A 14446-nucleotide genomic window follows, 5' to 3' on the forward strand; every position below is an offset into this window, starting at 1 on the left:
ATAAAGGGCTGAAGGTTACGGTTATTCGTCCCACTGAGGATCTGTCTGCTGCATAGCCCAGTACTTTGTGCACATCTGCAGAGCCGCTCCATAGTGATCACTTGAGACCGGAGCTGTGCCTTCTTTCCGATGATGGTTTTCTGCGAACCATTTCAGGAATACCTGGAAGACTGTCCTGATGCAGCCACTGCGTTAAAGCACAAGCCAGTTGTACGGGCACGCACGATCATGCCCCTTGTGAAGACACAAACACACTTCAGCTTTCCCTTGATTGTTGCTGAATAGTTGCACACAACCATTCATGCATTTGATACAGGTCTAGTGGACCCCATGACAAGATACATGACCTAATGGATTAATTGAAGACTAATTTCTAATTTCCTCATTTTAGTTGTCAGGGAAGAATACTCATGTAGAACGCATCTGAGCACTGTGCAGTGGAAACACAGCTCTGGTATACCTACAGTACCTATAATAAGTATTCACACACACACACACACACACCCTTTGGATGTTTTCACAGTTTGTTGTGTAACAACCTAAAATCTTGATGCATTTAAATGGGATATTTTTCTTTTGATTTACACAACCTACTCAACACTTTGAAGAGGCAAGAGAATTTTTATTGTGAAACAATAGTTATTGAAAAATAGAAAAATGAAATGTCTTGGTTATATAAGTATTCACCCCCCTGAGTCAATACTTGGTAGAACCACCTTTGGCAGCAATTATAGCTGTGAGTCTTTTGGGGTAAGTCTCTACCATGTTTGCAAATCTGGATTATGCAATATTCGCCCATTCTTCTTGGCAAAATTGTTCAAGCTCTGTCAAGTTGGATGGGGATCGTTGGTGGACAGCAATCTTCAAGTCTTGCCACAGATTCTCAATTGGATTCAAGTCTGGGCTTTGACTGAGCCACTCTAGGACATTCACTTTCTTGTTTTTAAGCCACTCCGGTGTTGCTGTCTGCTTGGGGTCATTGTCCTGCCGAAAGGTGAATCTCGGTCCCAGTCTTAGGTCTTTTGCAGATTGAAGCAGGTTTTCCTCAATAGTTGCCTGTATTTAGTTCCATCTATTTTGCCGTCTACCCTGACAAGCTTTCCAGTCCCTGACGATGAAGAGCATTTCCATAGCATGATGCTGCCACCACCATGCTGCACAGTAGGGATGGTGTTACCTGAGTGATATGCTGTGTTGGGTTTGCACCAGACATAACGCTTTGTATTTAGACTAAATTGTTCAATTTTGTTTAATCGGACCACAGAATCTTTTGCCACGTTTTTTCAGTCTCCCACATGCATTTTTGCAAATTCCAAGTGGGATTTTACATATGCTATTTTCAGAAACGGCTTCCTTCTTGCCCCTCTTCCATAGAGGCCAGATTTGTGTTGTACCTCAGCTATTGATGACACATGGACACTTTCTCCCATCTCAAGCCATGGAATGCTGTAGGTCTTTCAGCGTTGTCATTGGCCTCTGTATGTCTTTTCTGACCAACGCCCTGCTTACCCTGCTGCTCAGTTTGGGAGGACAGCCTGCTCTAGGCAGATTCTGGGTGGTGCAGTATACCTTCCACTTCTTAGAGATCGACTTGACTGTGCTTCAAGCAATATTCAATGTCTTTGAAATCTTTTTATACCCCTCCCCTGATCTGTGCCTTTCCACAACTTTATCCCAGAGTTGTTTTGAAAGCTCCTTGGTCTTCATGGTAGTTTCTTTGTTTTGAATGTGCTACACAGCTGTGGAACCTTACAGAGACAGGTGCATTTAATCTGAAATCATGTGAACCACTTTTATTGCACACAGATGGACTCCATTTAACTTATTGTGTGAATTCTGAAGGCAATTGGTTGCACCTGAGCTTATTTAGGCATGTCATAGCAAAGGGGGTGAATACTTATCTAATGAAGACTTTTCAGGTTTTTATTTTTAATTGATTTGTTTCATCCCCGTCCCCCATTTTTTCACACATTGAAAGTGTTGAGTAGGTCGTGTAAATCAAAGGGAAAAAAAATCCCATTTAAATGCTTCAAGATTTCAGGTTGTAACTCAACAAACTGTGAAAACATCCAAGGGGGGTTAATACTTCCTGTAGGCACTGTAACTGTGCTTCAGTCAGCTTTATAATACAAGTCAGATCCCTCCCTGTAATATCGTGTCTCCTCTAAACAATCCTGAGCAAATTAATGTTCAGTAATATAAAAAAAGTTAATTGTTAGCAAGTTATCCTATCCCTCAGTGAGAATTTTATTCCAGTGTCGATACTGTTTTGCCCAAACTAGATAGATTTACAGTCCTGCAAATCTAATAGATTTTTGAAATATTGGCTCTATTTGTCAGCGCTGCCCATCTAGGAATTATTTCTGATAAGTCATCTGTTTGGCTTCCCTGTAGTTTTTATGGTAGCCGGGAACTGGTCTATCCTACTGCGGCTCTAATGACCCTCAACATGCACATATTACATTGCTTTATACCATGCTGACATTTTTATAGGTCTTAGAAAATCCCTTTTCAATTAGACCAGGGAGCCCCTTGCCAGAAGAACAGCAGGGAGTCACAGAATTGGTTTCTCTAACGAGTTTAAGTTTAACTTGGTGTGGGCGGCAAGAACTCGCAGTTCTTCTATATACTGTAATCTCAGAAAGAACAGGAGTTTGTGTCTTAATCAAAGTCTGTCTTAAAGAAAAAACATCTACATTTCCCTAATGTTCTCTATTCTATTATGTGTGGTCAGTTTCATTCTGTATTGCTGTTCTGCTGAGTACATGCAGTTCCAGCAAAATAAAATTTTAAAAGGAAGTGGGGAAGTATATTAGCGGTGCACTGCAGTCCATTCCCCCATAATGTGCACTGAAAACGGTGCAACATTGATAGTCTTCCCCACCTCACATCTTCACAATCAGACTTGAGAATCTTGTTGGTAGCATTTTTTGCTGGAATAGTCAAACAGTAGTCTAATCAAAAATACCAGTAGAGAATCATACATAGCACAGCTATACATACAAGGAAAACAGATCTCTTTTTAAACTTGTTGCTGATTTTAACAACAAAAAAAACATGTTGTTTACAGAATCGCTCAGAAATATGATGCTCAAATAGAAAACTAGAGATTATCTACAAACACAGCAGGAGTGGTAGACCCTGAAATTACTATGTTAGCAATTCCTCTGTTTAATGACCTGGGAACACGTGAATACAAATCTCAATGCACCACAATTATCTTAAAAGAAATTGTAATGTTGTGTAGAAAATAGAGGACACAACAACAGTTAATAAGAATATAAAAAACAAAGTATGCTGTAGCTAGTCTATGATGGAAGGATATATACAGTGCCTTGCAAAAGTATTCTGACCCCTGACCAATTCTGTCATATTACTGAATTACAAATGGTACATTGAAATTTTGTTCTGTTCGATATTTTATTTTAAAACACTTAAACTCAAAATCAATTATTGTAAGGTGACATTGGTTTTATGTTGTGAAATATTTTTCAGAAAAATAAAAAACTGAAGTATCTTGCTTGCATAAGTATTCAACCCCTGTGCTGTGGAATCTTGAACTATTAAAGTTGCTGTCACATTTTCTGGATAAAAACCCCACTGTTGAAGGAACATTGGTAAGGCTGTGAATCTGAAGGAAAATGAAGAACAAAGAGCATTCTACAGAAGGTAGAGATAAAGTAATACAAATGCATAGATTAAGGAAAGGGTACAAAATAATATCCAAGTGTTTGGAAATCCCAGTAAGCACAGTTGGATCAATAATCAGGACGTGGAAGCTGTATCACACCACCCAGGCACTGCCAAGAAAAGAGCAGTCCCTCAAAACTCAACGCTCAAACAAGAAGGAGACTTGTGAGAGAAGCCACAGAGAGGCCAACAATCACTTTGAAGGAGCTACAGAGTTCAGTGGCTGGGAGTGGAGTAATGGTGCACCAGTCAACCATATCAAGAGCTCTGCATAACACTGGCCTGTATGGGAGAGTGGCAAGAAAGAAGCCGTTACTCAAAAAGTACCATCTGAAAGCACATCTGGAGTTTGCCAGAAAACATGAGAGTGACCCAGCTGCGATGTAGGAAAAGGTTTTGTGGTCAGATGAAACCAAGATAGAGCTTTTTGGCCAAAACTCAAAGCGCTATGTGTGGCGCAAACCTAACAAAGCCCATGCCTCAAGACACACCATCCCTACAGTGAAGTATGGTGGTGGCAGCATCATGCTGTGGGGATGCTTCTCATCAGCAGGGACTGGGCATCTTGTTTCAATTGAAGGAAGAATGGATGGAGCAAAATACAAGAAAATACTGCAAGAGAATCTGCTTCAGTCCGCTAAAAAACTGAAGCTTGGGAGGAAATTCACCTTTCAGCAGGACAGTGATCCCAAGCACAAAGCCAAAGCAAAATTGGAGTGGCTCAAGAACAAAAAGGTGAATGTCCTACAGTGGCCCAGTCAAAGTCCTGATCTCAACCCCATTGAGAATCTATGGCACTATTTGAAAATTGCGATCCACAAGCGTTGTCCAACCAACCTGAACAACCTGGAGCAAATCTGCCAAGAAGAATGGGCCAAAATCACTCCGACACTGTGTGCAAAGCTGGTACATACTTACCCCAAAAGACTTAAAGCTGTTATTGCAGCGAAAGGTGGCTCTACCAAATATTAATGTGTGGGGGTTGAATACTTATGCAAGCAAGATATTTCAGTTTTTTATTTTTCTTTCAAATATATCCCAACATAAACCAATGTCACAATAATTGATTTTAAGTTTAAGTGTTTTAAAATAAAATATCGAACAGAACGAAATTTCAATGTACAATTTGTAATTCAGTAATATGAGAGAATTGGTCAGGGGTCTGAATACTTTTGCAAGGCACTGTGTGTATATATATATATATATATATATATATATATATATATATATATATATATATATATATATATATATATATATATACAAAGAGAAAAATCTTTTTTTTCTTAGTTCCTTCATCACCAAACAAAATTTTACACTGGATTTATTGAGCCTTTGAAATTATGGAGGAATATCAGCTCCCTTTCACTTTACCCAACAGTCTTAAAGTGAAGAATCAGAACAAAACATTCCACAGACAAGGTAAACTCCCCTGTTAGAAGCATGGTTAAATGTGAAGCACTATAATGCAGTTTGTTAAGAAGATCTAACGGTCCATCTCCAGTTTAGCACAGTAAACGGGAATCCCCCTGCTCATCACTGGGTTAGGATTCTACCTCAATTGCTTATTCAGTGGCAGGGATTCATGATTTGACTCAATTCCTTCTGACCTTTTAGTTTGTGTGGGTAGTTCATCTCAAACCCCAGGTCCCTGGTGATGGAACCCATGTCTCTGGCCCTTCCTACGAGAGCAGTTTGATCTTATATAAAGCTAAACTTGACTCTTTTTATCTGACTTTCTAAGAATTCTGTGTCAACATCAAGTCATTTCTGCATCTTTTGCAATTTACTTAAATATTTAGTTGTTTTTAATGAGTCTGTGTGAAGGTTCTGGCCATAGACATACATAATATAGACTAGACCTGTGTCTTCAAATTAGTAAGCGCCAGCACCATCTAGAGCACAGCAATGTATCAGCAGCATAACAAAAGGAAATTTGATCCACAGTGGCAGATCACTAGTTGGCAATATCTCTTACTTCGATGAAGACACGTTGGGTGATCTAGCCTATGTAACGTGAGTCTAAGGCTGGCGCCTAGAACAGAAGAGCAGCTTCCGAACTCAGGTGAAAACACCTTCACACAGCCTGATCATAAAAAACATTAATTACAGCAGGAACCACATGATGCTTGTAAGCATCGCAGATAAGCAGGACAGTAATAAATACCGTCATCTAGAATTATATTTGAAGATGCTTTCTTATCTAGAAACCAGAGACTTCCCAACCGACTGACCAGCTGGAATTAGCAGAAATAAAAAGACATCAAGACTGTGTGTGTGTGTGTGTGTGTGTGTGTGTGTGTGTGTGTGTGTGTGTGTGTGTGTGTGTGTGTGGAGGGGGTGGGTGTGTGTGTGGGTGTGTGTGTCAGAAAGGTCTAGCCAGGGGGCACGATGACAAACACGGGTTGTTAAAGACAAGTGTGTAAAGAAAATCACTACACCAATCCCATCACTCGGAATTGGGACTTAAATATTTCAACAGGTGATGTCAGCGCAGTATATAAAGTGGAGGTCCGGGCGAGTGTTCCATAGAATATCGAGAAGCACAGAAACTCCCGTCGAACGTTCTCGTTTGCAAGTGAACTACACGACGTCCTCCAGCACCATGGTCAGCAGCCGTTTACTCCTGCTCTGCATCACCTGCTCGGTCCTGTTTGTGCTGGTCTACTGCGAGGAGCCTCTGGAAGTCCGGTCCATAGACAACTCTAACAAAAGCCAAGAAGAGAAAGAACTGGTGAGATAACTTATTCATGGAATGTTATATATTATATTATATTATATTATATTATATTATATTATTATATTATATTAAAAAAAAAGATAATTTCATTATAAACAATGTACAGTGTGTAGGAAATACAAAATCGTGTTGACTGAAACCTTTGAAGAAACATGCTACATTGTAGATAATATACTGAAATAAATGCCGATACAAGTATAATACTATTGGAATACTGTGCATAAACACCAATCGCTTAAATTCAATGTCTGGATTATTTTAAATTTCTGGTTTACTTTATCGTGTACTTTATTTCTTTCTGAAAAAAGAAATAGATACATGTGCTGATGACTATTTGGAGTAAATCTTTCTTAAGTAAAGGGAGAAACTTTCTGAAAGAGTTATATCGTCGATAGCCGCGTGCCGGTACAAGGTGTACATGTTCCAGGCATGATAATATATATATAGTATAGTATATATATATATATATACTATATATATATATATATATATATATATATATATATATATATATATATATATATATATCATTCCTTCCTTCACAGGAAATGCAGAACATTTGTTTTATATAGTCTACTAACTATATATAGTGTTTGAATTTTAACAGCTGTGCAATTCAAATTGAAGTGTTGTCCCTTTAAACTGTATAAGCGTGTGTTAAAAATCCCAGCCTCAAATACTTGGTAGGAGCGCTGCGTGTCAGATAGATTCTGGAACTTCATTCATTCCTCGCAGCAGTGATGAGTCATTACATTAAATATGAATTGAAAAACTGAACAAAAGAAGTACATGAAACACGTCAAAGACAAACCTCTGACTGCGTCTGTGTTTTATTTATTCATATTTGTATATAACTGGCTTTAGCTATTAACACAACGAAATAGACAACGCTGTACTGGTGTTCTGATTAAACTCTCACTCCATATTCATGAAGCATTAACGTGCCAAGAAGCGTACAGGACCGCCACGCATTTAGTAGCACACCTGATGCCTCATGAATACAGACACTCATTCCTATTTGTATAAGTCACCCGAGGTGTAAATAGAACTGATCGTTTAGTAAAGCGAGGACATTTAAAAGTCCAACATTATTCTTCATAATCTCTGACTGTTCGGAAATCCTGTGATCCAGTGGCAATCTTGCAGGATCCCTGTCAAATCTGCCGGTTCTTGGATCTACAAAACAACCTCAAACCTGAATTCAACCAAAGCCATAGATAGCTTTTATATATAATGGCGCCACTAACACTTAAATTTAGTTCAGGTACTGGTGATAGAATACCAGTGATAGAATACAGGTGATAGAATACTGCTGATAGAATACTGGTGATAGAATACGGGTGATAGAATATCGGTGATAGAATACTGGTGATAGAATACCGGTGATAGAATATCGGTGATAAAATACTGGTGATAGAATACGGGTGATAGAATACTGCTGATAGAATACGGGTGATAGAATACGGGTGATAGAATATCGGTGATAGAATACTGGTGATAGAATATCGGTGATAGAAGACGGGTAATTGAATATCGGTGATAGAATACTGGTGAAAAATACGGGTGGTAGAATATTGGTGATAGAATACTGGTGATATAATACTGGTGATAGAATATCGGTGATAGAATACGGGTGGTAGAATATCGGTGATAGAATACTGGTGATAGAATACGGGTGATAGAATATCGGTGATAGAATACTGCCGATAGAATACGGGTGATAGAATATCGGTGACAGAATACTGGTGATATAATAGGGGTGATAGAATAGCTGCATCTTGATTAATTGTGGGATTCTGTTTATATCTGATAAAACCCGACTGGCGAGCTCTTGTGCTACAAATAGATTAGATGCCATCTATAGATGCAATCGTCTTACCCACAAAAGTACATTACAGCGAAGTGTATTTCATTTGAACGCATTTGCAAGATCACACTAAAGATGAATTAGTATTAAAGGTTGTTTGCTTTAAAGTCATGTCAATTCAGTACACAATTGCATTTGGATGTCAGCCACATTGTGAATATGTATCAACGCATTCATTGCTAGACTTCTCCATAGCAATGGCAAGCTATAGACCACATTGTTTTCCAGGTATGGCTGATCAGTTACATTGCTTTAAACGTTTATTGTTTAAACAATTGTTATTTTTGGAGATGACAGGTAAGTGTTTTTGTTGTCATACATTTAAATATAATATAATTCTGAAAAAAAAGAAATGGCAGCTTCAAGTGGCTGTCATACACGATTGCTCGTTTGCATCCTGGCGCTTGTTGCACGGTTAACGGTAAATGCATTCCGCTGGTGCTTTTTCATCTTGTTGGTTCGCAGATTGAAGCGCTGCAAGAAGTTCTGGAAAAGCTGAAGAGCAAGAGACTGCCGTCTGCTGAGAAGAAGCTGGGCTGGGTCTCGTCGGTAAGAACTCTCTCTTTGTTTCCATGACTCCTTTAGAACGCACGTACAATTACGCACTTTGAGCAGCCGATCTGCTCCGGGAGTGGATCAGCGATCTTCTCTCGCATATGTAAACGAGCACGGGCTAGGAGCGCTGGAATCGATTTCTGGAGCGATCCAGCCCCAGATCTTTTACAAACGCATGTGTGGCCTTTTCGTTTTCTAAGTTGTCCCTTAAAACAATATTTTATATGCCGGTAGAAGGTGTAGAAATCGGGAAGTAGTTTAAGTTATCAAAGACATTTAGCTTAAGTTATTGCAACCATTGACCTTGCAATGCTCATGTAGTTTATACCACCAGAATTACAGCCTTATTATTCAGAATGTACACAGATATTAGTATTGTTATTAGTAACAGCAGCAGCAGTAGCAGTAGCAGTAGCAGTAGCAGTAGTAGCAGTAGCAGTAGCAGTAGCAGTAGCAGTAGTAGCAGTAGCAGTAGCAGTAGTAGTAGTAGCAGTAGCAGTAGCAGTAGCAGTAGCAGCAGTAGCAGTAGTAGCAGCAGCAGTAGCAGTAGCAGTAGCAGTAGCAGTAGCAGTAGCAGTAGCAGTAGCAGCAGTAGCAGTAGCAGTAGCAGTAGCAGTAGTAGTAGCAGTAGCAGTAGTAGTAGCAGTAGCAGCAGCAGCAGTAGCAGTAGCAGTAGCAGTAGTAGTAGTAGTAGCAGTAGCAGTAGTAGCAGTAGCAGTAGTAGTAGTAGTAGTAGTAGCAGTAGCAGCAGTAGCAGTAGTAGCAGTAGCAGTAGTAGTAGTAGTAGTAGTAGTAGCAGTAGCAGTAGTAGCAGTAGCAGCAGTAGCAGTAGTAGCAGTAGCAGTAGCAGTAGCAGTAGCAGTAGCAGTAGCAGTAGCAGTAGTAGCAGTAGTAGCAGTAGCAGTAGTAGTAGCAGTAGCAGTAGCAGTAGTAGTAGCAGCAGCAGTAGTAGTAGTAGTAGCAGTAGTAGTAGCAGTAGTAGTAGTAGTAGTAGCAGTAGTAGTAGTAGTAGCAGTAGTAGTAGTAGTAGCAGTAGCAGTAGTAGTAGTAGTAGTAGTAGTAGTAGCAGTAGCAGCAGTAGTAGCAGTAGTAGCAGCAGCAGTAGTAGCAGTAGCAGTAGCAGTAGCAGTAGCAGTAGCAGCAGTAGTAGTAGCAGTAGCAGTAGTAGTAGTAGTAGTAGTAGTAGCAGTAGCAGTAGTAGCAGCAGTAGTAGTAGCAGTAGCAGCAGCAGCAGTAGCAGTAGTAGTAGCAGTAGCAGTAGTAGTAGTAGCAGTAGCAGTAGCAGTAGCAGTAGTAGCAGTAGTAGCAGTAGCAGTAGTAGTAGTAGTAGCAGTAGCAGTAGCAGTAGTCAATCATCAATCATCCGTCGAGCAGTAGCAGTAGTAGTAGTAGTAGTAGTAGCAGTAGCAGTAGCAGTAGTAGCAGTAGCAGTAGTAGCAGTAGCAGTAGTAGTAGTAGTAGCAGTAGTAGTAGTAGTAGTAGTAGTAGTAGTAGTAGTAGTAGTAGTAGTAGTACTAGTAGTAGTAGTAGCAGTAGTATATTGTCGTTCATATTCTCTGTGTGTATTATTGTTATTCTCCAGTGTGATGCCGGAGAGCAGTGCGCAGTTCGGAAGGGCTCCAGGATCGGAAAAATGTGCAACTGCCCGAGAGGGACATCTTGCAACTTCTACATCCTCAAGTGTTTGTAGAGCGATGGATTGGACGGGAGAGTGTGTGCGAAAGAGAGAGAGAGAGAGAGAGAGAGAGAGAGAGAGAGAGAGAGAGAGAGAGAGAGAGGGGCTAACACAGAGACAGTGGAAACACCTCTGGCTCGCCTCTCATCCTCACAGAGAGCGCCAGGAACACTGTCGTTGATCCCCACCCAAAGGCACTTTTTGTTATAGTTATTCTGTACAAAAACAAATAAATTTAAAAAAATAAATTGAAACGCCCGCCTCCTGCCTGTGCTGTCTCACAGGGCAATGCTGTATAATAAGTATCTGCTTCTGCATAAATGAAGCGTAACCACTCCCATTGTGATAGTATAGATTAGGGGTCCATACGAGGACTCCGATATTACTCGGTGTGTCCGATATACAAAACAAACAGCAATGAAGGGGTTACGTTGCATGTTAGTGTTCAGCGATTTTCACATCGATTAAAAAAAAATAATAATAATAATACAATTGTATTTATCTATTTGTTTATACTTATTTCTTGTATTGTTATTGGGCACAACAGTCGAGTGAAGTCCTTGTGATTGGCAAAATACTTCGAACTGTAACAAGAGGGTTAGTGCACAGTGTTTTCAGTCATGAATACATACTTATTTAAACCACCGTGTAAATCAAATTGTTAAGTTGTACTGCATGTGCAATTTGGTTTTGAACGTCTGCTTTGCAAATCGATCAAATTCAATTTCTATACCCGCCCCATGCAGACCTACCAATACAAAACAGCGCGGCCAATCGGTCACGTGAATATTGACGTGACACTCAAAGAATTCCTTTTGAAAGCAGCTCTGTGATGAAACACGTCTGGTGGTGGGTGAGCTGGGATATAACGCTTTGGGGAATATATAGGATACTGTAAATCACATTAACCAGTAACACATCAGAAATCAATTAGAGCATTTGTCAAATAAATGTAGTTGCAGACCCTGTGCAAATAATAGAATCTATACTGTGTGCGTGCGTGTGTGACTGATCCAAATGAAATGTGTAATGTGGTTGATTCCCATGTTGTTTGTATAAAACTCAATAAATACTTTATTTACATAACGAGCTGCTTTCCCTTTTCGCTAGTCAATGGATGACCAAGGCACCAGCTATAGTAAAATATTACACAGTCAGTTCATTCCTAGACGTTATTAAGCTTAGTTGTTTTGTTGTATTAGTAATGACATTGCACAGTATTTCCTTCAACCTGTTGAACATCTACTTGACATAACGGTCAGTTCAACTACAGCGTAACATTACATCAAAACAATACATTTCAGTGGCTATATTCCATGACAAGCTGGAAAGTATAGAGCTGGTATGTCTGGCTATCTGATTGACGGTGGGTTGAGAGCAATGTTTAGTTCAGCCCAGCCACGTCTTGCGAGAAGTATTGCAATACATGCCTAAACCACCAGAGGTCGTCAAGGTGCATGAGAAGAACTGAACGGTAATCAGTCGTACAGCAGTTCCATTTGAATACAGAGGAAGACAGACCTGGAAGTAGTGCATCATCCCGAAGTGCCACTAGGGGGCGACAAACGCCACAGAAAGTAGCGGGAACAGAACTACAGTACAGTTCACTCGGGGACTAATCTAGGGGTTGTGGTACATTGAGACGGCGATCGTGAATCATCACTGTTAGTCTCGGACTGTTTTTCAGTTCTTTTTGAATGACTGAGCACGCGGAAGTTACTCATTTTTATGAAATGCATCGTGTTTTTTGTCACGGGATTGAATCACTTGCTTGTGCCACTGAAAATAATGACACTTCCGTGTGCATCGGACCCGACCAGAATCACGACTTGTTTCAATTTAAGTTTAGCGACGTTTAAGCTGTAAAACATCCCGTTGTACAAGAAAATCCAGCCTGTCCAAATAATATAGCACCCAACTACCAAATGAAATGATTACAACACGTGCACATCATGTTTAAGGTAAAATACCATCCTAACCCCCCCCCCCCCAAGAAAAACTATGCTGAAACCTTAACAACGAAAAGCAACGAATTTGTTAAAGTAAGAAAGTATATGGACGCAATTACTAACGGAAAATTTGGATCACTATAAAAATAAATCCCTCATTAACACTGCATTCACTTACGTCGCCTAGAATAAAACGATGTTGTTTAAACTTTCTAATGCCACGCCTACCGAATCGCGTTCTGATTGGTTGCGAGGGAAGCTGGGCGGAACATACCGCCCTTCATATAAATAGGGCTGTTTCGCGGTGACGTCATAGGGTTAGCTTCCCAACATGGCGACGGAACAGGCTGGAGAGATGGACGGAGCAGTAGCCCAGCACAAATCTTCCCACCCGGGTTTCAGCAATGATAAATACTCCTTGCTTGTTATTGTCGGGGAGTACAGCCGCCAGGGCCTGGTGGAATACGTAGTTTCGGAAATAGAGAGAGGTGAGCCGAAAGTTATATATAAATATACATATATACACCGATGCAAAGTTTCCCGTTCAGTATATTGCTTCTTACGGGACAGCTATCCTTTTACTGTAAGCATTGCATCGCATTTATTAATTATTTTCTTTTCCATGTTTTTTTTTTTACTCTTTATTACTGCAATTGGCTTGTCGTGGCTCAGATTTTTTTTCTTCTGCAGAAGCGGCGAAAACCCGCCAAGAAATTTGGCAACAACTGACCCATAGATAACGTGGAACCGCGACTGAGTCTGGGAGAGGAGGGGAGGGAAGATATTGTTAACGTGCTTATGGTGGATTTGGTAGATTTTAAACATAACACATTCAGATACACGTCTCGTCTTTTCACTATCCATTGGCCAAATAATAACAACAACAATAGGGTTAGTAATGAAAACTAATAAATAAACGTGTTTAAAAAGTACGATGGATGACAGTAGATGAACGGATTATAAATAACGATGCTGTTTATTGCGGAGTCACTTCCTGAGATCGAAAGGGCTGAAAAGCCAAGTAAAGCTAGGCAACCGAGGTCTGTTTCGAATTGAAACCCGCAGAATGGACAATAAGTAAATACGGTAGCATTGCCACGACATCCTTGTTCGGTGTGCGGTGATGTGGTGACGTCTGGTTACAGAGCGGTTATAAATAGCGACCCTCAGAAAACAGCTGGTTTTCTGGGTGATGGCTCTGCGCGTATCTCTGGTACCACCGCTATAGATGTATGACATATTAGTCTTGTGATTTGAATTAAAGGATGGCCTTCTGATGCCAGTTGCTCGGGGCAGGACGAAGGGACTGTACTTTGTTGAAGCTGCGCACTACCGTGCAGGAAGGAAGGCCATACGTTTGTATTCTCCGTGTTGCTGTGTAACTATAAACATTAACAAGACCTGACCGTGCCCGCTGTCTATATCCCGGCCCATACCCGTGATATTTGTGCAGTGTGCTTCATTGATCTGCTTACATAACCACTGCCCTACCCTCCGACACATTAAGGTAGAATGTGTGTGTGTTTGTACTGATATGTGCAAGACTGTAGACAAAGAGAAGGGGGTGTGATACCTTTTATCGGACTAACTAAACAATAATTAATCACAAGCTTTCAAGACCTCTAAAAGACTAATTCATTACTGTTTAGTTGGTCCAATAAAAGGTATCCCATCTTCTCTGTCATCTCTGTACTGATATGGCTATTCATCTATAAGTATATAGAAACCCAGATTTTATTACTGCACTGTACTGAACACATTATAATAGAATAATACAATGTGTAATAAGGAAGTGGTCTGCAGTAAAGATTGGATCATGTTTTCTCAGGTGTACAGTACAGCATTTGCGATGACGTTAATGATTTATTTCAGTAGTACTTTTCATGTCTGCATTTCCTATGTGCTTTACAGAAAACCATTAAACAAAATACATCACTGAAGCACCTAGGAGTCAGCCACTCTACATTGGG

The 14446-nt window shown here is 40.2% G+C and overlaps 2 protein-coding genes across 2 annotated transcripts in view; both read left to right on the forward strand.

The window, feature by feature from the left end:
- The first annotated feature begins 6037 nt into the window (after positions 1-6037).
- LOC121300679 (cocaine- and amphetamine-regulated transcript protein-like) lies at positions 6038-11541 on the forward strand. Its single transcript, XM_041229336.1, has 3 exons — positions 6038-6424; positions 8763-8846; positions 10435-11541. Exons 1-3 carry the CDS (start codon positions 6176-6178, stop codon positions 10540-10542), a joined length of 441 nt encoding a protein of 146 aa, XP_041085270.1. The 5' UTR covers positions 6038-6175; the 3' UTR covers positions 10543-11541.
- A 2469-nt stretch (positions 11542-14010) lies between these two features.
- LOC121300511 (microtubule-associated protein 1S-like) overlaps positions 14011-14446 on the forward strand; it is a 5006-nt gene continuing 4570 nt past the window's right edge. The window contains exon 1 of the mRNA XM_041229079.1: positions 14011-14040. Coding sequence (XP_041085013.1) covers positions 14011-14040 — 30 coding nt within the window. The remainder of the gene's footprint in view (positions 14041-14446) is intronic.

The sequence above is a fragment of the Polyodon spathula genome, chromosome 26, assembly GCF_017654505.1.
Source record: "Polyodon spathula isolate WHYD16114869_AA chromosome 26, ASM1765450v1, whole genome shotgun sequence".
NCBI classification, from domain to species: Eukaryota; Metazoa; Chordata; class Actinopteri; order Acipenseriformes; family Polyodontidae; genus Polyodon; species Polyodon spathula.

Coding starts and splice junctions, on each gene's coding strand:
- LOC121300679 (XM_041229336.1), top strand. CDS start 6,176: ATGTCAGCGCAGTATATAAAGTGGAGGTCCGGGCGAGTGTTCCATAGA. Junction 6,425..8,762: donor GCCAAGAAGAGAAAGAACTG/GTGAGATAACTT, acceptor GTTGGTTCGCAG/ATTGAAGCGCTGCAAGAAGT. Junction 8,847..10,434: donor AGCTGGGCTGGGTCTCGTCG/GTAAGAACTCTC, acceptor GTTATTCTCCAG/TGTGATGCCGGAGAGCAGTG.